The sequence below is a fragment of the Antennarius striatus genome, chromosome 18 (genome assembly GCF_040054535.1).
Source record: "Antennarius striatus isolate MH-2024 chromosome 18, ASM4005453v1, whole genome shotgun sequence".
In the NCBI taxonomy this organism is placed as follows: domain Eukaryota; kingdom Metazoa; phylum Chordata; class Actinopteri; order Lophiiformes; family Antennariidae; genus Antennarius; species Antennarius striatus.
In genome coordinates, this window is record NC_090793.1 from 5539235 (window position 1) to 5566421 (window position 27187).

Below are 27187 nucleotides of genomic sequence, written 5' to 3' on the forward strand. Positions count from 1 at the left end.
CCTTATCCAGATGTGAGTGGGCTCGGTGTAGCATGTGGAGGATGGCGTCTTCTACGCCGACCTTTTCCCGGCAGGCAAACTGTAAAGAGTCCTCAGCATGTTTCACCTGAGGCCTAAGGAGATTGAGGAAGAGCCGCTCCAGAGTCTTCATCAGATGCGATGTGAGCGCCACCGGTCGGAAGTCGTTCAGATTGCTGGGCCGGTTCTTTCTGGGAACTGGAACGATGCACGACGTCTTCAAGAGGGTGGGCACCTTCCTGATAGGCTTAGGTTGAAGATCCGTTGTAGCGGCTCCCCAAGTTCAGTGGTGCAGGCCTTGAGTAGATGGGGGCTCACCCCATCTGGTCCTGCTGCTTTTCTGGGCCGAAGCTTCCTCAGTTCTCCTCTTACCTGGTCCGCCGTGAAGATGGGAGGAGTCTGTGTTGGTGGTGGGAGCTGGGGGGTGGAGGGAGTGTCTGTGACAGAGAGGAGGGCTTGCAGGTAAGAGAGTGGGGAGCTAGGATAGGTGGAGGTGGGCTTTAGGGAGGTAGGATTGGTGGTGGGATGGGGGGAGGAGTGCTCGGGGGAAGGGGGGCTGAGGGGGACTGTTCCGCTGCTGCAGAGAAGGGGTCAGTAGGTTTGGAGGAGAAGGATGGACTGGGGGGAAGAGGGGTGGTGGACGGATCCCTTGTACTTACAGATGTGTGGAGGCTGTGGGGGGAGATTGAATGGGAGGAGGGGAGAGCTGGGGGGAGGGAGAGGGGCAAGGGGTGGAGAGGGGCCACTTTGCTGCTGTGGAGGGGGGAAGGAGGCCATGGGACAGGCGTGAGGCTGGTGAGCTGCTGTTGAGGTTGTAAGGGTGGAGGGTGATAGGGGATGCTACGGGGGGGGTCCCGGTCTCTGTTCTGGTCTCGGCTTTGTGCCCAGTGATGTTTCTCACACCTTCCCAGACGTCCCTCATGCTGTTGGTGCTCAGCTGCTGCTCCACCTTCCTCCTGTAGTCTTTGGCCTCCTTTATGCAGTGTCTGACCTCTCTCTATGCTTCTCTCATCTCCGTCTCATCCTTCTTCCTGAAAGCCTTCTTTTTCCTGTTGAGGACATCCTTGACGTCCTATGTTATCCACGGTTTGTTATTTGGATAGCACCGAACTGTCTTGGTGGGGCCGACCACATCTACATAAAAGTTGATATGGTCCGTGTGACAGTGGGTCCTATCCCATCGATGTCCTTGCCATGTCCACCCAGCAGTACGTCCCAGTCCATAGTGTTGTAGCAGTCTCTGAGAGCCTCTTCTGCTTCAGGAGTCCATCTCCTGATGGTGCGTGTAGAGACTGCCTGTCTTTGGACCAGGGGGGTGTGCTGGGTCTGGACGTACACCAGGTTGTGGTCTGACTTGCTTAGTGGAGGCAGGGCGGTGACTCTGTACGCCTCTGTAATATTGGTGTACAGTAGGTCGATAGTCCTGTTCTTCCTTGTGTGGCAGTTAACAACCTGGTGGAAAGCAGCCAGACCAGTGTCCAGGGTGACATGATTAAAATCTCCAGAAATAATCATGAAGGCTTCAGGATGTTTGGTTTGCAGCTGTGCAACGACACTGATGATCTTCTCACATGCAGCGGCTGCATTGGCCGATGGAGGGATGTAAACACAGAGGGAGATCACATGACTGAACTCCCGGGGTACATAGTATAACCATATGCTAACGGCTAGCAGCTCCAGATTAGGGAAAAAAACAACCTCCTTCACTGAAGCATGGCCGGGGTTACACCAGCGGTTGTTGGTGTAGATGATGAGTCCTGCACCTTTGCTTTTCCCACATGTCTTCATGTCTCTGTCCTCTTTCACCGCAGTGAAACCTTGTGGTTCCACGTTAGCATCCAATATAGCGTCGGACAGCCATGTCTACGTTAGCATGAACATGCTGCACTCACGGTAGATACGCTGGCTCTCCAGAGCGGCCAGCTCATCAATCTTGTTCTGCAGTGAGTTGACATTGGTCGGTTATCTGCCTGCCTAGCCTTTAGCTTAGCCCCAGCCTTGCAGACACGGTAACCTCTCTTCAGTTCAGCCAGTAATGTCATGTCTCTGTCCATGTTTCGTGTTTCTAAGAATCAGTAACTCCTCTCTAGAATGAGTGAGAGGAATGGTTCTCGGTTGTATGGCTGTCATATCCATGTAATACATGTAAAAAAGTAGTAAAAGTAGAAAAAGTAGTAACAACTCGCAAAATAAAAGACTATGCTGCGGAGCATACGGAGTGGCTGCCATCACCTACAGCGCTCAACTGTCAACATTTATTGTGTACATTATGTGTATATGTGTCTACTGCTTCTCTGAAAAATAAATGTGTAATTTCTCCATTTCTGATTGTGGCTAGCACAACCACAGACTGGCCCAAATGACCAAATATGTCACTGGAATCCCCGACTAGTTTGAAAAAACCATATCTAAATGGGCAGCTGTCAAAAAAAATTCACGAGGGTACTCTGTTGTGATGGCGCACAAGTACTTTAACATGACATACAACAATGAAACACTGAATGTAAATTCAAAAGGATAATTTAGACCTATAATGTAAAATGACAACACAATCTGTTAACTTTGAAGATTTAGCTTGTGATGTTCCTGTGCTTGTTTTTTTAAGTACTGTATACCATTTTGTTTGTTAGTTGTGAGCAGGGCTTTGAACCGGAATTTTTTGCCAATCGGTTCATTACGAACAGAAACGAAATTATAACGTTTCTTGTTTTGCGTTCCGCCCATACACTAACGTTCCTGAACCGGTTAGAAAGAAAAAATAAAGTTCCTGAACCGGTTAATTACGTTCCTTGTAAATATAAATATGTAGGTGCCGTATTTTGAGCACCATAAGACACGCTTAAAAGCCTTAAAATTTCTCAAAAATCAGCGCTGCGCCTTTTAACATTAAGCTTCTTATATGTACACTGAGTTCCAAAATCTGTAAAAATGTATTTGTATGACGTTAGTCAGCGATCCGACAGCTCGGCCATTGTCCACAGACATAGGACGTATTACGTCACTACGTACGCCGGCAGCGATGAACTAATTACAGAACATGACGCGAGGCTACGTCCAGCACACTTCCGGTAGGTACTGGTATAGGGTATATATCCCAGTACTGTACCGCAGGTATGCTGTTAACCACATTTGTTTGGCTAAAGACCCCCGACAATGGCGTCAGCAAAGACACGATTACGACGCAACATGCAAACTCCAGGCTATCAGTTCCGGTTGTTCCAGTTCAAGTAAAGAGACTGGGTGGCTTTTTTCACGATTCGCCATCTCTCTTGATCTGTGACTCCATGCACACCCACACCACCGCTTCTGTCAAAAACCACGTCAAGCGGCTGAATTCGGAGCTTGTCATCATCCTGGAGGATTAACGAAAGAACTCCAACCACTGGACATCGGTGTAAACAGAGCCTTTAAAGTTAAGCAGCATGCGTCCGGAGTGATGGATGAGAGACGCGAACACATTTTTACCAGGACTGGAGGCCGAGTGAGTTACACCCCCACAATATGTGCGTGGATTGCAGATGCCTGGACTAACGTGTCTAATTCAACTTTTGTCCGATGTTTCGCTAAAGCCGGCATCATTAACGGACAGACACCCGGAAATCAGACGGTCAGCGATAGTGAAACTACCGAGATATTCAATGCAGACCAAAGATGAGGACTTCAAAGGATTTAGCACAGATTTATCAAAAAATAAAGAAATAAAAACATATTTAAAAAAGGGGTATTTTTTTTAATTTAAATACGTAATACAACACAGTTCAACCACAGTCAGCTTTTTGCTTCCGTTAGCAAGCATGTACCGAACAACAATGTGCACCGTGTGTCCCATTAAAGTACAGAAATAAACTCCGTCATTTAGAGTGCGCCTGTTTATACAATGAGCCGAATGGTGCACAAAATACAGTAACTTAAGGACTTTTAAATTGGCAACTAAAGCAATTAGTTTATATACTATAGACTATAATTATAGATATGTCCCTACCCTACAGTAAACAGTACCACAGCACTGACATACTGCAGTGTTTACCTGTTATGATTAAATAGTGACTGGGAAACCTCCCTTTTCCTAACTGCTGCTGATAGCCGCTATTTCTCTCCGCTCTCATCCCGCGTCGAGTGAATGACAGGAAGTGAAACATGAGGTCAAATATTTTTTTCAAGAAGAAAAAACTCCGGTATTAACCGGTTTACAATTATTTTCTGTTCCGATTCTGTTCTGGAACATTAAAAAATAAAGTTTCAGGTTTTCGTTTTCGTTCCATGAACCGGTTCAAAGCCGTGGTTGTGAGTCAGTGCAGAAATGCAGGTGTGTGTTACCATTTACTAAATTCTACAATAACGATGCAGATTTACAAGAAACAGTAAGAGGGCACTGTTCAAGGAAAAAAAATTACTTATTCTGAATTAGTTCCAAAACATAAAAAAGGCTCAGGGAGTTAGGGACATAGGCAAAATAAGCAACAACCCTAAAACAAGCATGACATAGTTTTCATGGCCATCCTTGCCAACAAAACAATTGCTGTAGCAAAAAAGTGTCAGACAGGCCTCCTTACTTTGTCTTTTCCCTCTGTCCTGAGGTTGTCTGTCCGACTATTTTTGGCTGAGGGATCTTATCATCATCACAGCTTTCACTCATTGAGTCTCCTCTACCCTTATGGCTGAAGTGTGCTTCAAGCTGAGGGGTGGTATTGAATACTTGTAGATCCCCCTGACCCAGTAGGCTACGGCCACCACAGTAGCAGAAGGCACAGCGACGCTCACTGAAAAAAAGAAAATGGATGGAAAAGGACACTTAATTATTTAGACTTTCTGTGACTTAATACTGTGCCGTAAATGGAGGTGTCTTCTTTAGGCAACAGGACCCTTTAGGTCCCAAAATGTATATTAACACATAATAGTTACGTTGGTTAAACAGGCATGCACACATGCCTAAACACACACAGATGCACACACAATCCACAGCATATATTAATATAAATCAGACTTTCCCTCATGCACTAAAGCTGATAACCATAAACATAATTCTATACAAAGTGGGTTTTCATATTCATATAAATTATGACTTCGACATTGAACTTACAATTATGTAATTGTAATGTTACAACATTGTGTTTTTACCACTATTTTAACAACCTATGCAGTAAAATCAATACAATTTTGTCTGGAAGAAATTGTAAAAAGAGACTGGAATTTTGCAGTTTCTTGGAAATGTGGCTGTAAATTTGAGAACTAGCAATAGGTGGCAAATATTTATCACATGTTTTAAGGATGAAGACTTTTTGATAAGATCCCAGGAGACAGAGCTGGACTGCCCTCTATCACTAACATCGATACAACAGACAGGCCAGGAGATTGATTACAACCTTTACCAAAGTGGCATCTGGGAGGATAGTGCTGCATCTACCAGCTCTATTTCAATGCATATACATACAAAGACCACAGCATGTCACATCTCTAGGTAGAGTTGCATTGTGATGCCAGTACATAGAGCACATCCATATGAATACAAACAGACAGTTATGATTTGTGGGATGTTAACGGTTTCTAACCTGATTTTTACTTCTCTACTTGCTGGGGCAGATGGTCCAGCTGAATTCTCTGCTGGAGGACTCTGGGCCAGAGGGTAAGGGTGCCTGTTCTCCTCTGGTACATCAGTGGTCACCACTTCCACAATTTCCACTGGATGGCCTGAAGTGTCTGAATAAAAATAAACGAATAAAACAATTAAGTAATTGAAAAAGCACTAGTAAAGCAAGAGCAAAAAATGTGGATATGCATGTTACAAAACAATTCACAAGGACAATATTCATACCCATGGATATACCTCTATTGTATACAAGAACTGAAATCAAGAACTGACATCTAGCCATTTTGCATGGTTTGCTTGATAATAGTCAAAATTACTTAAATTCTTGCATCAATAACTGCGGTTTTTGTGTATGAGTGTGTGCCTATGTATACTTATGTATATTTATGTGTATATATATATATACATATATATATATATACATATATATATATATATATACAGTATATATATACACACACATATACTGTATACAGTACATACATATGCAGTGGTATGAAAAACATTTTCCTTTATAAGTCATTGGTTGTTCTGATAGGCAATTTCAGTTAAATACATCATATAGCAGACACAGTGATGTTTGACAAGTGAAATGAAGTTTATAGGATTAACAGAAAGTGTGCAATAATTACTTAAACACAAGTATTCATACCAAACATGTAAAACAGATGTATTGGTATTATAAACCAAGCGCACCCAACGTAGTCAGAAATCAACGTGGTCACGTAATAACTTTGTGTTGGCAAATCATGGATTGCCCTGGGCGGGAATTGCGACGCCGTAGATGAATGTTAGCAGGCTAACTGGACAAAGAAAGCCAACTAATCATGAGATTGGGAAAGGAGCTAACGTTAAATTAAAAGGCACCTGTCAAAAGAGGAGGTGGAAAAGAAATTTCAGAGAAGTGATAGTTCTGTTAGCTGACTACATGAACTGTATGTAGTTTGAGACACCACCTGCCGAAAACAAATTCCTTGTCTGTTTTTTTAACAAATGATTGCAATTAAAACTGATTCTGATTCTGACATAGTTACTTATAGACCGTTTTTGTCACACGCCCGAGGAGCATTTTGGATACTACATCAATTGTCCCATTCCAAACGGAAACCATAGCTGGACAGACTGCTTGTGCTAGCCAGATAGTTTCACTCAGAAATCATTGCCGTTTTCTGTGTCGTTCCTGCTGTTTGGACTTTCTGCTCAAAAACATGAACATTGTTGGAACAGTTACGACACTCTAAAATTATGTTAACTGGGAAGTCCATGTATAGTTGGTGATGGGTACATTAAGCTCCGTGAACCATTGAAGCTTTTCATTCAAATCGGTTCACTGCGGTTCAAAGCTTCATGAGGCTTGATTTGCTCTAGTACGACATTACTGGATGCTAAAATATCAGTCGGCATGAGTTTGAAGTGTGTGACATTTTGCAGAAAGCCTATGAATAAAAATGTCAGCAAAATAAGGAAGTGTGCAAAACATGTATATTTTAGTGACGGCAGTACACTGTGTGTGTATATAAAAAAATTAAAAATCCAATAAATAAATCAATTAAAATTTCCCATTGGGAAATCACTTTTATTTAACTCTAAATGCTTGCACACATATACAGTATGTGTATACACTGGCAGTATGGAAACACACACTGGCAGTATGGAAAATTATCTTTTGGACATGACGAAAATGAAAAGTAAACATGTACAGTGAGGGGAGAGTGGTTGGGGTATGGACAAAGAGTTTGCTTTTGTAACATTGAGGTATAGCCAGTGGTTATGCTTGGGTCATATCATTGGTTTTTATTTAAAAACAACATTTTTGTCCACTGTGGCAGGTCTTCGATGATTTTTTTTTGGACAATATTTCCCCTCGCTGTCAAAACTAGCGGCAGAAACCGCACCACTACCTGAATCAGGCCATGACCACACGTAGCCGCATATGTGCGTTGATTAACACGTTTATAAGCATGACAACTCTGAGAACGGTAACGGGACGTGTGGAAATCCACGCTGTTCCTCATGGAGGACGTCCTCCATCACAGAGTTCTCCCACCAGCAGGCAGCACATCCCGGTCTGACCCAGAACTGGCGTCGGCGAGGAACGTGAATGAATGAATAAATACATAAACTCTCATAAAGAAAGAAACAGACAAGCACATATCCAACTGTCAAGCATGTTTATCAATGCGTCTTCGACGTGGAGCTGGTATACATCAGAAAATAGTCGGTTTTAACTCCATCCATTCTATGTGTACATGTATACACGGGTCACATATAGTAACATCACAGCGGTTTTCGTCACAGGGAGACGCCCCCCCGGATAGAAAAAGTTTCAGATACAGCGTCTTTGGCTAACGTTGGCGTCCCGGATATCCGCGTTGTCGTGTGGACAAAAGGCATACCGCAACAAAAAGCCTCGCTGCCCATATTGTTCCCTTGATTCCTTCCGGCAGACGGTCCGTGATTGGTTGGGTGCCGTGATTGTTCGGTGTGTGACAGCGTGAGACTTCTCAAATGAACTTCTTCAATCAAACTCCGCAAAGAGCGGGACTCGAACCCGGACCCGCCATGTTGTGAGGCGACAGCGCTACTCACTACGCCATCATGCCCACCTTGGCAAAAATAATTAGAGAGAAATTATTAGACACGGAGTAGCGGGAACATGGAGGGAACGCGGAGGGAATGCTCAGGGAACATGGAGGAAACGCTGAGGGAACATGGAGGAAACGCTAAGACCATAGAATTTATTACACTAAAGGCTAACCTTTCAGTAAATACAGTATGTCAGTATGTTAAGTAATATGTTTTGTGACATGTTAAAGACTATGAATAGCCATCATTATTTGAAATGTTCATGGTAATTTAACACATGCACATGTTTAACAAACATAATTTAATGCCTAGAGTTAAATTATTTATAAATTTGGTCTTTGTTTGATAAATACACTGGGTATAGATCACATTTCTTATTTCCTAATGGGTTATAATTCCATTCAAAACCTTATTCCATGACCTAAAGTCAATTAAGATTTCTAATCGTTTCAGGTTACAATTCCAAGAATTTCAGAAAAGGCTTGCTCTAGCTGCATACAAATTCATTTAGGGACGAGACTGCATAGAAGTGTCATGAGAAATTCCTGGATACTAGAGCTGGTGAATGAACCATTGCAAACACAGGTACCAGGTCGTTAGATAATATCTGAGAAAACATAGAAAGGCAGACAATCTTTGGATCCTCTACTAAAATAGTAATTTAAAACAGATTTCCTTCCATTTTATACCAGATCAAGTCAAAAAGCCTCCTAAACAAGTCTGTATTACTTCAAAGTGCTGATGTATTGTTAACTCACAACAAAGTAATTAAAAGCTAAGTAAACCCAAGGACAAACAAATTATTTTTCACTGATTTAGAGGGCTGAACTCCCACATACTTCACTTTAGTGCTGTTGGTTCCGATAAGCTATATTTTCAACTAAATTATGAGAAGGAGCAAAAGCTTTCCAGGTGATTACCTTGTTGTGTATTGTACTGATTAATGTTTTTTCAAATGCTACTGCACTACATTGAGCTGTTGCATAACCATAAAAGTTTCAATGGTTAGTGCATCATCATCATTGTGAGATATTTCAACAGCAAAACTAAAATCCATAACCATGAATAGATGGGACACAGGAAATTCTCCAAAAAAACAGAATTAAGCCTGAGAGGAGAAAACCCTTTTAAGCAGCTCCAATGAAACTTGTGAGGATGGCTGCTTTTCTCTAACACAAGTGTATCAATATCTTAACACAAGTTACTAATTTAATTTTATAAACCATTTATTACTATTTGGATGTGTGGAAAATTACAGAACATTAAATAACATCAGACTCAGTCTGATCTTATCAAGTTTTTTGGAATGTGTAAATAATCAGCAAATTTCAGCTGCTGTGCCTCATGCGTAAGTAATAATGACATGTACTGCTATCTTAACAATATAACCTAGAGCAGGGTTTCCCAAAGTGTGGTGCGTGCACCCCCTGTGGTGCGCGAGCTGCCGCTAGGGGGTGCGCGAGTGTAATGGTAGCTGAGCACCTTGAAATACATAAGTAATTAAATAAATAATTGAAACACTTTTTAATGGAGGATTAACAGTTTAAATATTTAAATTCATTCATGGAAATCATTTGTAATTTTCAATTAAAAAACGTTTTGGGAAAATTTTAAATAAAAAAACAACAACCCCAAAATACCCACTTGGCTTTCTCCTAGCTACGTGCTAGCTTGTGATAGCAACAAAAATAACATGCCGAAATGCATAACTGGTTAAAAACGGGCAGTCTGTCCGGTATTAAATCTGGGAGAAATGAAAGAGGACAGGATACATTGGCCACAACTGAGAGCTGTGCAGGCTACCAGGCTGAAGAAATCGAGCAGGAAAAAGAGAGTGATGATGACGAGACAGGGGAAACTGAAAATGAGGAGCACATAACACAGAAAACTCACCCGGGCACTTCATCGGCAGAGGGGGGTAAAGAACACAATTAGACTCGTACTCGAAAGAGAAAATATGATGTTGAACTTGGGCCTATGTTATTTTGATTCTTTGTGGCGAAGTAGCATATTTGTTACCATTTAATAACTGTTACAGTTTGTTAAATATGCCCATTTGTTACATAGCAGGGCTCGAAATTGCGCCCATTTTGGTCACATATGCGCCCAAAATTTTTATCAGTGCGACTATTTAATATATTTGGGAGCACCGGTGCGACTAGGGAAAAAAATCTGGTGCGCCTTTTTTTATGAGACCGCGCTCCCGCGGTCCTGCCAGGAAACAGTGAAAGCGCAGCTGCGGCTGCTCTCCTGGGCGAGGGAGAGAGGCGGTAAACGGAGATGGATGGAGTGTGTCTATCGCTCTGTCACTGCCTTGCTTTTGGGTAGATGCTCCTGAAGTCCTTGCTGGTGCTACTAAGTTCTAAATTTGGGAGCACCAGTGCTACCAAGAAAAAAAGTTAATTTCGAGCCCTGCATAGTAATAACTGCTGTTCATCACTCATCTGTAGTCGGATCGCTCGGCGACCATTCTGACTTACAATATTATTATTGTCATTTTTATATTGTTACTATTATTCTCCCCACCGTTTCTAAAGTGAGAGATCATTAGACCCATTATTGCATGATCTATTCTGTGTTAACAGGAGCTGATATTATTAAACTTGATACCTATATGGCTATAAAGACTACGCCTTTTCTTCCTTTTTTCATGTTTTGGGCATCGGGGTGCATCACCTAAGTCGGGAGGTAGAAGTGGGTGCGCGGACTGAAAAGTTTGGGAACCGCTGACCTAGAGGAACCAGAAGTGAAATGTCGTGGAAATGTGAATATGAGTTTACCATGACTTTTCTTCATGAGTTATCTGGATAGGGATGGGAATGTCAAGGAAGAATGCTGACCGATTATTAATTGAGTACAAGTGGACTTCATCTACTGACAAACCTTCCCATTGACCCTCATTAACCTTCCCATTCTTCTGCTGGTGCTTAATATTGATATGAGATATATAGTTTCCCTGGCATGGTTGCAATCATCCATTTCTCTTAATTTTTCAAAACCAGTTCAAGACAGGACTTAGTGACTACTAGCACACTTCCACCATCTGGCTTGTGGTCATAGTGCATTCTGTTTTTTGTCAATAGAGTATGTTAACAGGCCATAAATTAAGCCACCAAATCTATGTGGAGCAGATCAAAACGCAATTTTAAAACCCACTGTAGTGGCCTATGCAATTGTATACAAAATTTCTGTACAGAAATTTTAAGTACCGGGACTCGTTGGAGGTTTGTCAGGCAGCAGTGACTCAGTTGGGAAAGCAGGTGGTCACTTGGCCACAGCAACAGTAGTGGTGGAGTCTGTGACAGGAGATCCCTTCATTTTGGGTTCAGTCACTGGGGAGATCATGCTTCCTAGGACGTACCAAGGAGGAGATGATCCATCGTCTGTCAAATTCTCTCGTCAGCAGAGTATCATTGGAAAATCCCTTTCACCCTTCAGGTCAAAGCCTGATAATGGTTACCCAGCAGGACTCACATATGGCCAACTTTGACTATTGTCATATACAAAAACAGATTTGCTTGTTTTACATTGTGCGTCCATTCAAACCAACAAACTGTACCTCCAGGTATGTTGGCGTATGACGGCTATTTCACAGAAGTTTTCTCCCATTAGTATTGATGCATTAAATTTTCTGTATAAAACATCCACTCTTACAACACAACTATGACCAGCAGACGTGCTGGTCGATTCAGAGACCTGATAGTAGCCAAGTGTGTCTTTTAATGACCATGTGTAGGCTGCATTATTGTTCAAACTAAGAGATAATACAGCGTGACTTGCACAAAGTATATTGGAGGCAGCAGTAGCACAGTCCACTGTCTTGGACTGGGGACCGTAGGTTGCCAGTTCAAGACCCAGATGGGCCGTAACATTTGGAGTGTGAACTGGCAGTGCTTCTTCCATCATCGCTGTCTGGGGGCGTGAGACACGGTACACACACGCACACTCACCTACGGGCAATTTGAAACTGGCGAATTTGCCTGTTTTTGGAGGTGGGAGGAAGCCGGAGGACCCGGAGAGAACCCAAGCAGACACAGGGAGAACATACAAACTCTGCACGGAAGCGGGACTTGAGCCAGAAACCATTGTGCTGTGCAGCGACAGGGCTACCCACTGCTCCACGGTGACAACCCCCCATACATAAATGTATTTTCAAAATATATATTCAGTAAAAGAGTGAGAAGATAATTTCCCCAAGAGGGACAATAAATTGTGTTACTCCTTCTTATATATTGAGGCATTAAAGTATCAAGAGAGGGACAGAATAATTAACCACATCAACACTCCCAGTGTTCTCGTTAACGTGCATCTTTGCGTCTTTGATGCACATTTTTTGACAGGGACGCACAATCACCAGACAACGTACGTCCCTGGCACGCAAGCTTTAAATGGTTACAATAAAAAACAAAAATTTAAAAATGCACTTCCGTTCAACAAAAATATTCACAATTTATCCATTTCTCCACTTAAATGTCAAACCTGGAAATTGTCATTACGTTTTGAGATCTGCTGCAAGTTTCTCTTATTATTAAAATTAACCAAACGGCAAAGCGATGTGTCCTCATTTTACATGAGAGAGTAAGAGAGCAAGGAGTTAGTCTTACATTATCAGCATGCCTCCGAAAAAGATGCAAAAGTTGGAGAAAAACCAAGTGACAGTGAGTGCTTTCTTGAATAAAAAATAAGCAAAACTTTATTAAGAAAAGGAGACAGGTCACTGTGGGTATGGTGGACAGAGACGCAGAAGAAGCCAAACGAAAACCAGAAAAAATCCGAACATTTATACCAATGGACGTGATTGTTTCTATGGTTGAGGCCGGTTGATACCGGCCTCAACCATAGAAAACAACATGTTTATGTGTGTGGAGAAGGTTCTTTCTGCTTGGTGCAGTGTCCACAAGAGAATATATGAAATAAAGCCAAAGAAAACCATTGAGTGAAAAACAAAAGTGAAAAAAAAAACTGTATTACATCTTTTTAAGAATGACTATCAGGCTTTAACATTTTGATAAAAATTTGTAATTTTATTCTTTTCTTCTATTTACTTAAACAGTTATGATATTGTTATTAATAAAATCATTAAAGGGATCTTATTATGAAAATCACACTTTTTCAGGTTTCTACATATACATAGTGGTCGTCCCTAACCCGAACAACTCCTAGAATCTGGTAAACAAACGCTTCCTGCATCAATAGATATTTGGAGTTTTAGGAATTCACGGCCCGAACCGAATCAAATCGATTGGATTTTGCTAGAGTGGTATTTGTGACGTCACAAATCAGCTCTGTGACAGAGTGGTTAGACAGAGTGATTGATGATATTGATTGGTTGACATGCCCAAGGGCGTGGTAATCCCATGAGGAGGGAATTTGTTCAGGCTATGATAGCATTGTGTGCTAATGTCCTGGCTCAGAGCTACAAACTGAAAGTTCCTCACAAGCTGTTTAATTCAGCTAGCAATTGGCTAACTAGTTAGCAGTCAGGTGTATATGAGTGTGTGTGTGTGTGTGTGTGTGTGTGTGTGTGTGTGTGTGTGTGTGTGTGTGTGTGTGTGTTTGTTCGCCCGAGGCTATCCCAAGCATCACAGCGAACACATAACCAGTTGCACATTAATTACTAATTCAGAACAATTGTCTGTTTTTTGGTGAATGAAAGCAGCTTTAGCTCTTCTAAGTGATTGGAGAGCTGTGTGTATCCACACACACAACAAGAACTTGGTCTTATGGTAAAATTCCAAGTTTCATTAGTTTGCGTTACCTTAGCTCCAGTGTTATTCAACATCTGTCATGGTCCATGACAATTTTCAGAAAACACAGCTTTAAAAATCACAATGCATCACCGCTTTGAAGCAGGAGGTAATTATCTCACCGGCCGGTCTCATCTTGTTTACACAATGAGCCACGAGTCTTTGTTCAGCAAAGACTAAGGAAGCAGGTTCACGCTTAGGGCCGAAAAATCAACCGTTATATCATGAGAAACAAGAGTGTTAAACACGAGAAGAATAAGAGCGAAATACGTAGCAGCGAAGTTATTGAAATTTTAAAAAGTTCCAGACTATACCGATTGATTGATCCGTGATGTATGCGCGTTCGAGTAGCACAAGTAAACAAACGCATGTGAACGCGCAGGGGACAGCAGTGTTGATTGGGCAGCTCAGAGGGGGGAGGGAGATAGGGAAGGCTCAGAGGGGGAAGGGTTGGAGATAGGGAGCTGAGAGCTATGACCCATTAAAACAGAACTTTTATTGTACTATTGGCAAAACTAAATCCTTGCATACAGCTTCTATTCTGCTATTATTTTTGGGATGCATAAACATCATGTTGGGATGCACAAACTTTTTAGAAGCACATCCCAGACATGCACTACTTTCTTGAGGTAAAATGAACTCTGCACTTGATGTGGCAAAAAGAGAAACGACGGGCACGCAATATACACAGGATTCAACTGGCTCTGTTGTTATTCTGTGACAACATACAGACTTGAGCCATGTACCAGACCGATATTATAGGAACATGCCATGAAGCTTACCTACACCTGCATCAATTTCTTTTTTTGTTCATGGTGGCAGCAGACAGCCTGCAGTTGTATTTTCCCTACCAGATGCAGATAAAAAAACCCTGTAAAAATACTTCTGTGTGTGAAAAAAATATTTAATACTCTTTTTTGCCATAACTTAATGATTCCTTGGATATTCAGAAATCAATGGCCATATATTAAACCTTTGTATTGTGATACAAAGATACTGTGAAAATGATCTAAAACTCCTAATAATAGCTTGTTTATATAGGAAAAGCCTTAGCTAATAAAGGTATAGCTAGCTACTCACAGAATTACACACACTATTAACTCCACCTCAGCAAAAGGATCGCATAGAGATGTTGGAGAATGGGAGGCATGATAATGTGATGTGATGTACATGCATAAAAAAGCATATAAATGGGACTGTGGAGACTGATGGGATTTTAAAAAGCTTTTAGAGGGCATTAGCCTTGGGCTGTTTCCCCGCTACTCATCAATGGCAATTTCTGTAAGGAAAGACAGATGAAAGCACAAAAGGGAGGAGAAAAAAACTCACCCATTTCAGCATCACAGCTCAAGATAAACTGTTTCAATTACATCTTAAAGTAGAAGCACAAGGTACGAGACAAACTTTTTGTATGCCGTTCTACAAGAGAGGGAGAATCTGCCACATTTACAGAAACACCCTCGTGAAGCACTGTCATACAGCTCACTGGATGAGAAAGTTCACGTCCACCCCCCCCACACACACAAAACCTCTTCGTATATAATTGATCAACAAATTGAAGATGTCTCACCTGTGTGCTGAGGGCTTAGAGGCTCTGTTAACTCAGTCTCATCCATGCTGTTCTCGTCATCCACAATGACCCTCCCTCTGATGCGACCCCTGAGGTGAGGAAGAAACACAAACAAATGAACAAAGGTAATACAAGGAAAAGACCCTGGGGATTCCTTGATGGAGAGGTTATGCTGATTAGTTAATAGAATCACAGCTGCCACCAATTTTTAATGGAAACATTCAAGCTGTTGGGCATAGAGGAAGGGAGGACTGTATGTGCCCTTTTCTGTACTTGGGGAACAAAACACACTTGTAGTATAAGGAATTTAAAAATGGAGGCAGATCAGTTTGGATAGCTCAGAATTAACATAAAAGCTTTCACACATAATTATGAAATGTATGTGCTCGATGTAGAATAAATGCCTTATAGGCAGGGGTATGGACTAATTAGCCCATGAGACTTACTAAAGGTACTCTAGTTGAATTTCAAATCACAACACAGCTATTACCCTAAAAAAATTATAGCTGTGTAATTTATGTAAACAAAACAAATATCTAATATCTCATGGATGTATGGGAATCACATCTAGCAGGTTTCTATATTCTATCACTCTGGGATATGTCTAACGCACTGAGTAAAACACACCAAGCGTTTGATGATGACGCAAATAATGCACAAAAAGATTCACTTAATATCTTTGTCTTTTATTATTACATCACCAACGCAAACAAAAAAATATGCTACATGCCATAGGTGAATTATCCCAGCAAAGAGAGCCATTTTTATTTTGTTTCCACTACAACCTATTACGACACTTCAAGGAAATTCATGGGCTGTCAGCTAGAATAAAAAAATTAAAAAATTGAATGATCACACAAAAAAAGAAAATAATGATGAACCATAAATAGAATTTAAAATAGTATAATAGATAGTCATCTTCAGATCACCACCGCTGTATCCGCCGCAGCGGGTCACGGGGAGCCAGAGCTTATCTCGGAGGCATAGGGCGTGAGGCGGGGGACACTCCGGGCACGATGCCAGTGCACCGCGGATAATAGATAGTGAATAATATTATTTAAAATAGTGTAAGACATTGTGAATACATTGGTAGAATGATGCTGAGTTTTGAACTGTCAGGCAGGAGGCCTAGAGGAATACTCAAGAGGAGGTTTATGGATGTAGTGAAAGAGCACACGAAGGTAGTTGGTGCGAAGAGAAGAGGATGCAGAAGACAGGGTTAGATGGAGGCAACTGATTCGCAGTGGCGACCCCTGAAGGGAAAAGCCGAAAGAAGAAAGGGAATTTTAAATAAAGAAAAACAGCTACAACAGCCTCACATTGTCAAGTACAATAAAGACCTTCTCCATCTGTCGAATAACAATCTAAAGGGGGCAAATTCTGGGTAAAAAAAAAAGGCACTAGAACCTCTGGAAATATGAGTTGTTTGTATCCACTCAAGAAATGCTAAATTACATTCCTCTGATATAAATAAGTTGATGTCGAAGTTGTGTTTTCAACTAAGTTTCTGAAGAGGTCAATGTGCATTTTACTTTTCTGCATATTAATAGGATGGAATCTGGCAATGGTAACCAGCAAGATTACCACCGCTTGAGATTACAAAACCATGTTTCAGCAGGTTTCAGCAAAAAATGTCTTTGTTTTCTTCACATAAGAAAACATAACATTTACACTAATAATTCTAGCCCTACACCATAGTTGAATAATTATTGGATTAAGTTTTGCATTCTGTTCCTATTCTGCACATTTGCCCTCTATTAAAACACCAACAAATCTTTATCACAAATTATAACAAGCAGGTAGGCCATCGAAACGAGAAACAAACTTCTGCTAATTAATTGAAAAGGTGATGGTTGTACGGATGTCATCAGCTCCTCTGCTACTAAGGGAGGGTAGCTAACCCTGCTACAACTACTGGCACAGCTGACACCATTAGCTTATTTAAGAGTAGATGAAAAACCCTCCTCTTTGATCAAACCTACTATTGGAAATGACACACATTATACTAGATATGCTGATGTAGGCCTAGGCTGCTTGAGGGTATTTTTACCCGTCTCTCCCGTTAAAGGGAGATACTCTGGAGCTTCTTATTTTTATCTTTTCATGCTTTTATAATTCACTACTACTGTTAAATGGCACTCTTTGTTTGCAAGATATTGCCGCTGTCTTTGTGCTTCTGTTCAACAGGTGGGGAATACGCATAGAAGACAGGAAATCCAAAGGCCTCGAAATTCTGCCCCCACTTCAGCAACAGCTGAATATGGACATGAAAATTCAATCTGGCCTATCTGCCACTCTTTCTCTCTGTCTCCCCTTTCCTTGATCAATATCTATCCCCAGTGTATTTCTTTCTCCCAACCAACAGGTCAAGGCAGATGACCGCCCTCCTGAGCCTGGGTCCTACCCGGAGTTTCTTTGAGGGTGTTTTTCTCCGCCACTGTCACTTATGCTTGCTCTGGAGGGCTCTGTTGGCTTTCTGTCTGTTAAGCACTTTGAAATATCTCCAGATGTGATTAAGCGCTATATAAATAAAAGTTGATTGACTGATTGATTGAACAAGCACAGGAAGATAGGCTTTGACCCATCTTGGCTAAGATGATGAGGTGACTCCTTCTGGTTCTAAAATACAAATACGGCAATGGTTTGGTGCAAAAATTAATAAGAAGTAAAAATTGATTAAACCGCAAATCCTGAAGCACCTTGACACAATTGAAAGCATAGGTAGTGGCTATACATCTTGTGGTGAGGAGAAAAAAAAGTGAAATGTTCTATAATACATTTAAAATAACCAAACTCTTCACTGAAAATAATTATTGGCGTGGGCACTGAATATTTTAAATACTGTACATCCATGGGAGACACGGTGGCGCAGTGGGTACCGCTGTCGCCACACTGCAAGAAGGCTCCAAGTTCAAGTCCTCCAGAGACTGTATGTTCTCCCCGAGTACGCATGGGTTGTCTCCGGCTTCATCCCACCGTCACAAACATGCACTCTGGTTGAATTGATCAGTGTAAATTGCCCATAGGTGTAAATATGTGCCTGACTATTTTTCATTCATGTGGCTCTGCAGTGCACATGCTCCAAGTGTCCTCCGCCTCTTGCCTGCGTCAGCTGTGTTAGGCTCCAGCAATCCCTTCAACCATCTATAAGCAGAACAAGTGGTAGTGAATGAATGAATGCATATCCATATTTTTAATGCTTCAATTTAAATGCCACCCCACAAAATCCTGCCCTCGCTGACCAGCCTTACTGACCCCCAACCAATGACACAATGCCTTAATGTGTCTATCTCCTGCTTAGTAGGAAAAATATATCTCTTTACTTCTCCATTCCAAAATTTTCTTTCTAAGAGTGCCAGAATAAACATTAGGTTTTCCTTCACCTTCCTCGTTCATTTCTTCAAAGAAGTTTTCATGTATTAAAACACCCACACCCACACCCACACACACAAAGCAATTGCAAAGAAAGTGACACCCTTGCAACATCTCAGTGAATATGCTCCATCAGCAAATGAGCCTGCATGCCAACTCATACAAATGCACACACATACCTCATTTTTTTTACATACCATTGAGATCTGTTTCAGAATGGGAATCTGTGTGCACCGATGGGATTTCAGTTAAATTTGGAAGTACTGTGTGGAGGGTATAATAGTTATGGTAACAAATTAAATAGCAACATTAATTGTGAGCATGCTAAGCGGGGGGAGCAGAAACAGGTCTCAGAGGTACTCATAACAATACAGGAGGTTTGAAGTGGGGAAGGAGACGAAGAGGTGGAGTAATTGTTGGTGCCAATGGAGCTGGAAACACAAATGACTCATTGCCAAATCGACCTCTTCCTCTAAATGACTTCCATGTCAAGATAAGGGACAACCCAAAAACCAAGGAATGACAGATGAAACATTTAGCAAATGTTGGTTTAAGCATTTCAATTAAATTCAAACATTTCAGTACAATGGACACAACCTCGAACAGACCTCTTTCCATATTTGCCCAAGAGTGGACTGTCACACTGTTAGACAACACTGCAATTTGGGGATCTATTGAGAGCAACACTGGAGGAACAATACTATTGTATTTTTTTTCCTGCAAAATGTATTGAAAGTATTAAACGATGCAAAAAAAAAAAAAAAAAATTTACAATCATCATTCGAGGCACCTTCTCATTGTATTAAATGGTACAGTAAATATGTATTTATGTGCAGAACTGCTTGTCATAATGTTTCTTCCAGCTTATTCTACCACAGCACGTTTTGCACTCTGGCAACCCTCCACTTCGATTCTATGTACTGTTTGTTACTGGCACCAGCATGGACAAGCGAGAAAAGGAAACACTAAGGTAATTAGATAGAAAGATAGAACTGACCAATGATTTGTTGTGTTATTTACTTGTAACCTACAATTTCTAAAATGAAGCAACAAGAAAGCTACAATCTATTTCCTTGATTGCCGATCCTGTATAGCATTTTCATGAAATTTTGTGCAAACACATGACACCTAAACAAGATGGTGTAAATTGATGGGTAACAGAAGCCAAAGCTACATAAAATTAAAGCTGTTAAAGTCCATTCTAATGAAGAGACATTATTTACTGACATTACCTTTAAATAATATACCACATTTTTAGACAAAGTGTATGTAATTTAAGAGAAATCTGCATTTTGGTCAGAGGGTGAATACTTGATGACAGAGCCACACCCTTTACCCAAAAGAAAAAACTTAGCAATAAGTAATACAAATCTCAATGTGAAAAGCTTCATTTTTAATAATGCCCGGTGCAGAAATAAAAATAGATGGATTTCAGTAAATTCTTCACCAAATGAGCACAACAAAAAAGACATGTTGATCTAAAGACTGGTACAGACCAGGGCACAACTTAATCAGGAGACCATTTACATTTTTATCACATATCATGCTTAATTTTACAGTACTTCATCAGTCTGAAAGATCTTTGTTTGCCTGTTGACAGAAAGCACTTTCACAATCCTTAACTATTGACATTTACGTAGCTTTTCATTCTGCATGGCAAATCAGGTGTAAAAATTAGCTGTTGAGATGTTTTCATCGAGTAGAAGAACCCAATGTAAACACACAAGTGTTTGTGGTGTTAATATCACAGATTGCTGTACAACATTCAGCTGTAATTACGTATAGCCACAACAGAGGAATCAAATTTCAGCACTGAGATACTATTTTTTTCACTGATAATCAATCAAGACTAACAGTCAACCCCATAACGTGCTCAACTCCCTTGACAATCCCAGACTGAGAAAAAGAAAAAAGATGAAAATAATGCCATGGTAAGTAGTCCCAGCAAAAAGAGCGCTGACTGGAAAACTTGAAAAGGATTGTGGAATGGATTCACTTGCAGCTCTAAAGTGGGAAAATTTGATACTCAAACAAAAACGTCTACAAAACTTATTTCTGACAGATTTTAGTCATAACTTAACTCTAGTGATTTCAGTTTTCATGGTCACTATTTCCATCTGAAGAACAAAAACAACTGTACGTGATGAACATGACAAAATTAAAATTACAGTAGTCAGATTTCAGAACAACCAAACAGGTAGTCTTGCACGAAAAGCCTACAAAAATTAGACAATTGTTATACAATACACTGGAAATCGAGTATATGCTCAATGTAATCTAAACTCAATGCAGAGGTGTCTAGAAATGCAGTGGATCTATCTCTACAAAATCTATGAATGGATATTATTGTGGATTAACATTAATTTAAATATCTGATATTTTCTACAATATATTTCTATGGAGATTACAAAAAGTCAGGTGCCACTCCCTCGTAAGGCATTTCTGTGCTGGAATTATTAAAAACACCAATGGGACAAGGGCTCCTATTCAACAAACCAAGGCTTGAAATAATTACTTTCATTGATATGCTGGCAATTTTTATTTTCACAAATGTCTATGAAATGTCAGAAAAACCAACAAAAATCCTCGAAACCATGAAAAATTGTTTTGTTTGTCTAACCAACACTCCAAAATCCAAAGACTCAGTTGATAATGACTAACATTTTTGCTTGGAAAAAAGACAATTATTCAATGATCAGATTAATTGACAAACATTTTGTGTTACCGTTGACTAAAGGATTAATTGAAAATTTATTTCATCACTGCAACCAATCAGGTGTACTGCTATTGAACCAACAATATATTTCTCAAAGGTACCGGTATTTCTTGGTTTGAAGAAAAAGGGGAGTGGGGGAATCATAAAAATATTTTAAAGGGGCCCTATTATGAAAATCACACTTTTTCAGATCTCTACATATACATAGTGGTCCTCCCTAGAATAACTAACTGCTAGAATCTTGTAAACAAACGCTCCCTGCATCAATAGATATTTGGAGTTTTAGGAACTCATGGCTCTGAACGATTCAAATGGATCATATTGCGCTCGAGTCCCCATTCTTGACGTCAGACTAGGCACTCTGTGCAATTGGACAGAGTATTGGACAATATGGATTGGTTGACATGCTCAAGGGCGTGGCCATCCCCAAGACGGAGTTCTTTGCGTCGGACGTGACGCAGCAGTCTGTTGAAATGGCGTCCGTGAGAGGGAGACACGATAGTTGCTCAGTTGTTGACTGCACAAATCAACACGAGTGTTTATTTTTAATCCCATCCAAAGAAGAACAGAAGAGAGCGTGGTTGCATTTCATTTTTAATGGCAATGTGCCGGCTACATCACCTGCATATTTGTTTGTGCGTGCGAACCACTTCACTCCAGCCTGTTTTAGCAATCAGGGTCAGTACAGACAGGGCTTTGCCTCGAGACTGATCCTCATTCAAGGATCACTCCCAACCATACGGGACCAAGGAACTCCACCCTGGTTACAGGTAAGTCTCACCGCATTTATCTTTTTTGTAGTTGTGTTACCATGAGTGATCGGGTGCTATTTGGCTAATTAGGTAGTACTGCTTTGTTTCGCATTTGCTTGTGTGCGTTCCAACACGTGTGTGCATGCTAAACCTACAGTATCTAGGTACAACGCACATAAGTTGGGCTCACATTTTATCTTTTTTCCTGTTGTCTGTTAGCATGAATGAAGTCATGTTATGCTAGGCTATGTAGGAAGGCCTCCTTTGTTTTTGTGTTTGCGTGTGCGCGCACGCTCCAACACATGTGTGCGTGCCGGACCTACAGTATAAAGCTAAAACGCACGTAAATTGGTCTCATATTTTCTTATTGTTTGTTGGCATGAAGTTAAAGTAGGGAGTTGTGCTTTGTTTCGTATTGTGTGTGCGCGCACGTGTTAGAGTCATATCGACAACGCACACAGGTCTGTTAGCCTAACGCTCTCCTTCAGAAGGGCGTGACCCAGGTGAAGGAGGCGTTGACCAGCGGAGCTCATTAACATACTACAGCCGGAGGTCTGAAACGAAGTGTTTTGTGAGTAGCTCAGATGAGCGATTTTGAAAAGCTGATACTTAGGACCACAGACCACTTTAGGTCAAAATATTCGGAATACAGTCTAGTTGGACATCTGGCAGCTGAATGACATTAAGTTAAAAATACATAATATGGGACCTTTAAAGTTTTAGAGTTACTTCATAACAGTGTCTAGTCAACGCCTTAGTGTACTTTCAAAGGGGAATCTCCTGAGACAGAAAAAAAATTCTTTAAATGAACAAAATCCACAGAGTTGTTCCATTTTAACACAAGCAGAAGGTTTGGGGGCGAGAAACACCACCACGATGCAAATCAATGTTTCATATGACCATTTTCTTTGTACATTTAACCAAGACATAGTTTAGAGTTAGTAAACTAGTAAAATGCTTGTTAGTAAGTATTGGTAACTATGGTTACCAAGATACTTCAACATGAGCTGATGCAGAATTTTAGTAAAAAGATAGAGAAGAATCATATCTGAAATGTGAATGAAATATGACTTTAGTGGGTCTGTTTGTGATCTCATTCTGACTTAGGTATTAGGTTCAATGTTATGCACTCCTCAGGATTTCAAAAACTTTAGGAAGCCAAGTATTTTCACACCTCTATACACGAATAGGCCATCTTAATGATTCACCAATGCCTACTGCTATAAAAATGTACACCCCTCAATGTGAGAGCAGTGTAATGGCCATGGCACCAGACCACATGGCCATTACTAATACGTATAAGATTTTTTTTAAAATAAATCTAAAAATCTTCTTTTAAAGTAGCAACATGATCATGTTGCATCCAGGGATTTAAAATATTGCCACTGCTTAAAAATACAAAATGTTTAGTCCTACTTTTATTTTGAATGTCAGGGTTATAAAACCTACTTCCTCCTGCTCTTATACGTAGATGAGGGTGGTGCCTGGGGTATGATGGCAGAAGCATCCTTGCGCGGCCTGCCATGTGTTCGTTTGTCTGTGTGGGCAGGACGTCCTGTGGAAATGGCCCCTACACTGCTGGAGGGCGATGAGGGTCCCTGGTCAGAGGGTTCCACAGTCTTATCCTCTGATGACATTCTGAAGAAGATGGCAAGACAGTTAACATAGTAATGTGTGTTGCACAGGCGGCAAGCTCTGATTTCAGTCAGTCATCTTTAGTTTACCACCGCTGCGGGTCACGGGGAGCCGGAGCCTATCTCGGCGGAATAGGGCGTGAGGCGGGGGACACTCCGGGCCCGACACCAGTGCACCACGGAGCCACACACAAAGACATACAACCATGCACACACACACTCATTCCTACGGGCAATTTTGGAACGGCTAATCAACCTGAAGCGCATGCTTTTGGAGGTGGGAGGAAGCTGGAGAACCCGGAGAGAACCCACGCAGACACGGGGAGAGCATGCGAACTCCGCACAGAACGGGACTCAAACCCAGGTCCACCGTGTTATGAGGCGGCAGCGCTAACCACTGCGCCACCCGCTCTGATTTCAATTGGCTTCATATTGTTGAAAAATTTTCCAAAGGTGGGTAGGAATAGGGAAGTACAATACAAAGTCAGCTTTGTAAATAATTAGCTCATTGTGAATATAAAAATGGAATCAATACGAAGCTTTCATAGACTTCTACACAATTATCTGCCTCATCTCCACACCAATTCCATAGATGGTGGCTTCCACATTTAAAATTATTTTATGATTTGCCAATAGAAGGAAAACACAGAAGGAAAACGCTGTATGCTGTTACCCGTGATCGTGAAGTCAAACTGCAAAAATACTATAGACCTGCACAAGTCTGAAATGAGCATCAGGACCATTTCCAAACAGCTCTGAGGCCCCGCCCACACAGTGCTGGATCTTTTCGAAAATGCAAGTCTTTTGTTGCGGATACGCCTTCTGTCCACACGACAACGCAAATATCCTGGACGAAAACCAACTTTTGTAAACGCTGGCCAAAGTGAAGTTTTTTTAAAATGCCGGGTATGCGTTGTCGTGTGGACGATGTACCCTCAATGTTTTCTATTCAGGGGTCATCTCCCTGCAATGTGGTGTGGTTATTCGCAAATTCAAGAAACAACTTAGCCTGCAATCTCCAATGTTCTGGTGCTCCATGCAAGATCTCACCACACAGATATGAAATGGTCACAAGAAAGCTGAGATCAGCCAAGAACTACACAGTGGGGGTTCTGACACGAAGAGCACCAACTCCACACTCAAGCATAGAGGTGGCAAAATCCATGCTTTGGGAGTGTTCTTCTATTAAAGGGACAGGACAATTTTATTGCATCAAAGGAAAGATGGGCAGAGCTATTCACCGTGAAATCCTTGATGGGAACCTCCTTCATTCGGCAAGACACAGAAAATGGTTCATGGATGGGTATTCCAACCTGACAATGGCATAAAAATAAGGCAACAAAGTAGTGGCAAAAGAATATTAACATCCTGGAGTGGCCAAAAAGTATCTGGCCCTTAATTCCATGGAACACTTGTGCATGGAGCTAGAACTCTGAATTCACCAAACTCCAACTTCAAAACTTTTTTTGCGTTTGTGAGAGGATTTAAAAAAGGAATTGACTCAAAATCTCTTCTGAGATGTGTGTAAACCTGGTGGCCAACGACTACAAATGTCTAACCTTTGACTGCTAACAAGGACATTGCCACAAAGTGATATATCATGTTTTTCTATAAGGGATCAAATGTTTTTTACACAATAAAATGCAAGGACTTATTTGGCTGTGCACCAGGCTAACCTTCGCTCTACCTCCTACCATGTTCAAATTGCATGCTTACAGGCCCCCTTGTGTGTGGCTGTGTTTGTTTCAGGGGCCTGTCTTCTTCTCCTTTCGGCTTTTCCCTTCAGAGGTGGCCACAGCAAATCAGTTGCCTCCATCTAACCCTGTCTTCTGCATTCTCTTCTCTCACACCAACTACTTTCATGTCCTCTCTCACTACATCAATAAACCTCCTCTTTGGTCTTCCACTAGGCCTCCTGCCCGGCAGTTCAAAACTCAGCATCCTTCTACCAATATATTCACTATCTCTCAATATATTCACTATCTCTGGCTTGTACACACAATATATATAGCTGTGCTCTAAATAGCTGTGTCTTTAAAAAGGTGAGAAATTCTTCAAAATTCTTCAATTATGTTTTAATGAGCACAAATGCATTAGGGACACTACACATTCTGTCAAAGCAAGAAAATTGGAAAAAAGTAATTAAATTTTATATTTCACACAAAGTCAAGAAATGTAATGTTCAAAAAAGTGTTGACATCTGTCTTAGGAAACTCAAAAATGCATTGTACAAAACAAGATTTTCTTGAAAAATCAACTTTGTTGAGTATCCTATACTAATATTTTGTTGCATAACAATGGTTGTTGATAACTGCTTCACATCTGTGGTGCATGGAGTCTTGGTTTTGCTTCATGAACAGCATTTTTTATGTCAGTCCACAAGTTTTCGATGGGATTCAGGTCCAAAGATTGTGCTGGCGACTCCAGGCATGTTTAGATCTCCTCTGATCCTCCTGGAGCTGATCATTGGCTGAGCCTTTGCCAGTCTGGTTATTCGCCGATCCATTCCAGAAGTTGCTTTTCTTTATCTTCCTCATCTTTCCAGTTTTGGCTGTCATTTTAAAGAATTTGATATAGGCTGTTTAGCTAAAATGATAAGTTTCTTCACTTCTTTGTAGGTTTTAAGATACATTATTGATCACGGAGGAAATTTAGTATATCATCTGCTCAAAATAAATACGTAAAAACACAACAGTAACATGAAAAAGAGAAATAGACATTACATAATTACATAAAACCACATAAATACACATAACAGTAGCTCATGCAACCCACATTGCATAAAAAGCATAAAAAAACAAAAAAAAGCATAACAGAACTACGGACTGAGGGCCCACATGTTGAGCAAGGCACATCTACATACAATACTCAGCAGTCACAAATGACTCAAGGTGACAGAAGATAACACCAAGGAACCCCACAAATTATCCCCATAGTGTATCCCTGCCTTCACACCCCCTCCTGTCTATCCACTCTTAGGCCCTGTCCACACGATGATGGATTTTTTTAAAAACGCAACTTTTTTGTTGCGTTTACGCCTTCCGTCCACATGACAACGCAGATATCTGGAACGAAAACGCAACTTTTCGAAAATGCTGGCCGAGGTGGATTTTTTTTTTTAAAATGCCGGGTCTGCGTTGTCGTGTGGGCAGTGTATCCCCGGGACTTTTTAAAAACGCTGACGTCTTGCCTGCAACGAAAACCG

At 41.0% G+C, this 27187-nt stretch overlaps 1 protein-coding gene across 1 annotated transcript in view; it reads right to left on the reverse strand.

The window, feature by feature from the left end:
* The window catches only part of kmt2cb (lysine (K)-specific methyltransferase 2Cb), a 96883-nt gene that overhangs the window by 58284 nt on the left and 11412 nt on the right, over nt 1-27187 (reverse strand). Inside the window, exons 2-5 of the mRNA XM_068341672.1 lie at nt 23798-23986; nt 15509-15597; nt 5568-5715; nt 4572-4778 (exon numbers count right to left, since the gene is read on the reverse strand). Of these exons, the coding sequence (XP_068197773.1) occupies nt 4572-4778; nt 5568-5715; nt 15509-15597; nt 23798-23985 (632 nt within the window). The 5' untranslated portion in view covers nt 23986. The remainder of the gene's footprint in view (nt 1-4571; nt 4779-5567; nt 5716-15508; nt 15598-23797; nt 23987-27187) is intronic.